The 2,500-nt window shown below is 46.2% G+C and overlaps 1 protein-coding gene across 1 annotated transcript in view; it reads left to right on the top strand.

Moving 5' to 3' along the window:
* The window catches only part of LOC137997887 (calmodulin-binding transcription activator 1-like), a 32,814-nt gene that overhangs the window by 12,803 nt on the left and 17,511 nt on the right, over nucleotides 1-2,500 (top strand). The window contains exons 7-8 of the mRNA XM_068844207.1: nucleotides 1-5; nucleotides 783-2,500. The exon at nucleotides 1-5 is cut by the window's left edge and continues 33 nt beyond it; the exon at nucleotides 783-2,500 is cut by the window's right edge and continues 690 nt beyond it. Of these exons, the coding sequence (XP_068700308.1) occupies nucleotides 1-5; nucleotides 783-2,500 (1,723 nt within the window). The remainder of the gene's footprint in view (nucleotides 6-782) is intronic.

Below are 2,500 nucleotides of genomic sequence, written 5' to 3'. Positions count from 1 at the left end.
TCACGGTGAGTAAGATTTTGGCGTTTCCCATTCGACCAAAATTTGGAAAAACCGGTAAGGAATCGAATGGAAAGGAAGTATCCCGGGAGAAAATTTCGGAAATTTGGGCTTACCCCGTGGAGTTGTCCTGAAGTTCTGGAATTCGGAAACAAACGGAAAATTCCGTCCCATTGGCAAGGGATTCATTAAGGGCCGGGCACCGATATATTGAACGGCTGTGCGCACGCTTTTGCGATAACTTTGCCCGGCTGTTTTTATCTTTTTCGCTCACATAATTACATAGATTTCATTAAATTGCCCAGCTGCCAAACTTTGATGACCTCCCGGACAAAATCTTAATGATTCCCTTGAATTGGTTCATCACAGTGCTGTTTACATTTTGGGGCAATACTCGTTGATGTGATTGGTTTCGAGCGGCCACCCGGAAAATGCTTTTCCATTCAATTATCGAAATTTTTAACTATATGTAAAACTTCTTGTCGAATGGAAAGCGCCCTTTGTTACTTTAGAGATGACAAGGTGTAGCGACCGGGTACCGTCAAATTGACCAATCAGAAAAGAACCGAGCAAACAAAAGGAGCCAATTAGAGTGCATAGCAAATTCATGCAGCCGGTGTTAAGCGCGGGAAAACGCGTAGGAGCCAATCACAAGCGATTTTGGTTTTTGCCTCTGACTGGTTGAGAATGTGGCGCCAAAATTCCTGTCGACACTGGATTCGTTTTCGGTAATCCCGAGTTTAACCCGGGTTCTTAGTCTTGTTTCTTTACGTTTTAATTCGCAGGTTTCTGAAGAGAGTCCGCCGGCATCACCATCTTCCTCTGAGGAAGGCGAGGCAGTTTCATCTAAAGGAAAAAAGACTCGAAAACGTAACAAATCAGTGTATAAGATCTCCATTTCACCTAACAAAAGCCTTCAGCCAAAAGCCAAGGAAGGAAAACTGCGCATAAAAATGATCAAAGTCACCAAAAACGATCAAGGGCGTTTAACTGTAACGGGGCATAGAGAAGGTTCGCCTTCGCTAGAAGATGACACCCTACCTAAGGAAGGGAACGGTGATCACCGTCAAAACACGAGTCAGTCAGCGTTTTCCTCATTATCACGTGATTGTCACATTTTTGACAGCGGCGCGCAAAACTTATCTCAGCTACAGTCTCCGGGAGACGTGTCCATACTTTCTGTCGTTCCCATGGTAACAAATTCGTCTGCGTCCACGTTGTCATATCAATTGCAGAATTTGACAAACAGCACCAGAAATGTCACTTCGACGTCAAATTCTCAGTTTTTGCCTCAGAATCAGATTTCGAATGAAATACAGATTAACCAACTCTCTCAAGAGTCTTGTCATACCGGTGGAATCCAGTGGAATTCGATCTTTATTCACCCTCGCGTAGCCGAGTTAGGAAGCAGTCCATCCAGCGATTATGGAAGTTATATGTCTGATGCTGGAACCCGGCTTAGTTTCTCGGGATCCGATTCCGTGATTGGCGGGATTCCCGCTCAAAATATCCCGGACTCGGATCAGTGCGTGTTTAATGGTCCGTTTCGAGTTCCCCTTCCCGTCGATCGAGATTGCCAATCACGATTCACTGATTCAGCGAAAAGTGATGAAATATTGTCCCGTCAAAGCCAATCCGGAAGTTGTACTGTGACGGATTCTGCGCCTGGAGTATCCCAACCTTCTAACAGCGGTGAGGATACTGTGGACATGACTGACTTAACACCTTTAGATTCTCTCGAGTTTGATGACATGTTCGAATACGATTTAAGCCATGTCATGCCAGAGTGTTTCACAGATTGCCTTAAATCGCCACCAAAAGAGAACGAAAGTGTTCCTACAACGCTCGCTAGCGTTTGCCTCGAGCCGAGCTTCTCTTCAGCTGTGAACGCAACGTCGTCTCCTTCCACGCCGACTTTGTTTACTTCCGGCAGCCAAATCGCACAGCAATCCGGCAGTTTTGCTCAAGGTACCACATGCGGTGTATCATCCGCTACTTACGTATTTGTTAAACCCGTCAGTCCGAATAGAAGCTCTGTTGTGACGCCATGTTTTGCTAACGTTAGCAAGAACTCTCTGACGTGTACATCCGGGATCTCAGAAGTGAATAGCTCCCAGGCTTTGGACGTTGGAAGGAGAGAATCAAGCGAGATAACCATGTCAGGTGTCACCGAAACTCGGACAGTTTCAGATAGTACGCCAAACCAAATTTCGCTTGTTCAATCTTCGGCGCAAACATTTAACCGTCAATCCGCTGCCCCATTGCCCAATGACGTAAACAATAACTATTCTCGTACAGCCGATAGAGGGAAAATCACTGTTACGCATTCTTCGCATCCAGAGAGTCTTGTCGTTCCAGGGTCCGCTCGCATCTCTGATTTTTCTCCCGAGTGGTGTTACCCAGAAGGTGGAGCGAAAGTTTTGATAACCGGCGAATGGAGAACGGAGCAGGGCGTCTTCACGTGTTTGTTTGACGGTTGTAGCGTGCCCGCGGTCCTTTATCA

Source organism: Montipora foliosa, chromosome 3 (genome assembly GCF_036669935.1).
Source record: "Montipora foliosa isolate CH-2021 chromosome 3, ASM3666993v2, whole genome shotgun sequence".
NCBI lineage: Eukaryota > Metazoa > Cnidaria > Anthozoa > Scleractinia > Acroporidae > Montipora > Montipora foliosa.
Note: the sequence above shows the minus strand (reverse complement) of the source record. Positions and strands in the feature narration are given on the sequence as shown.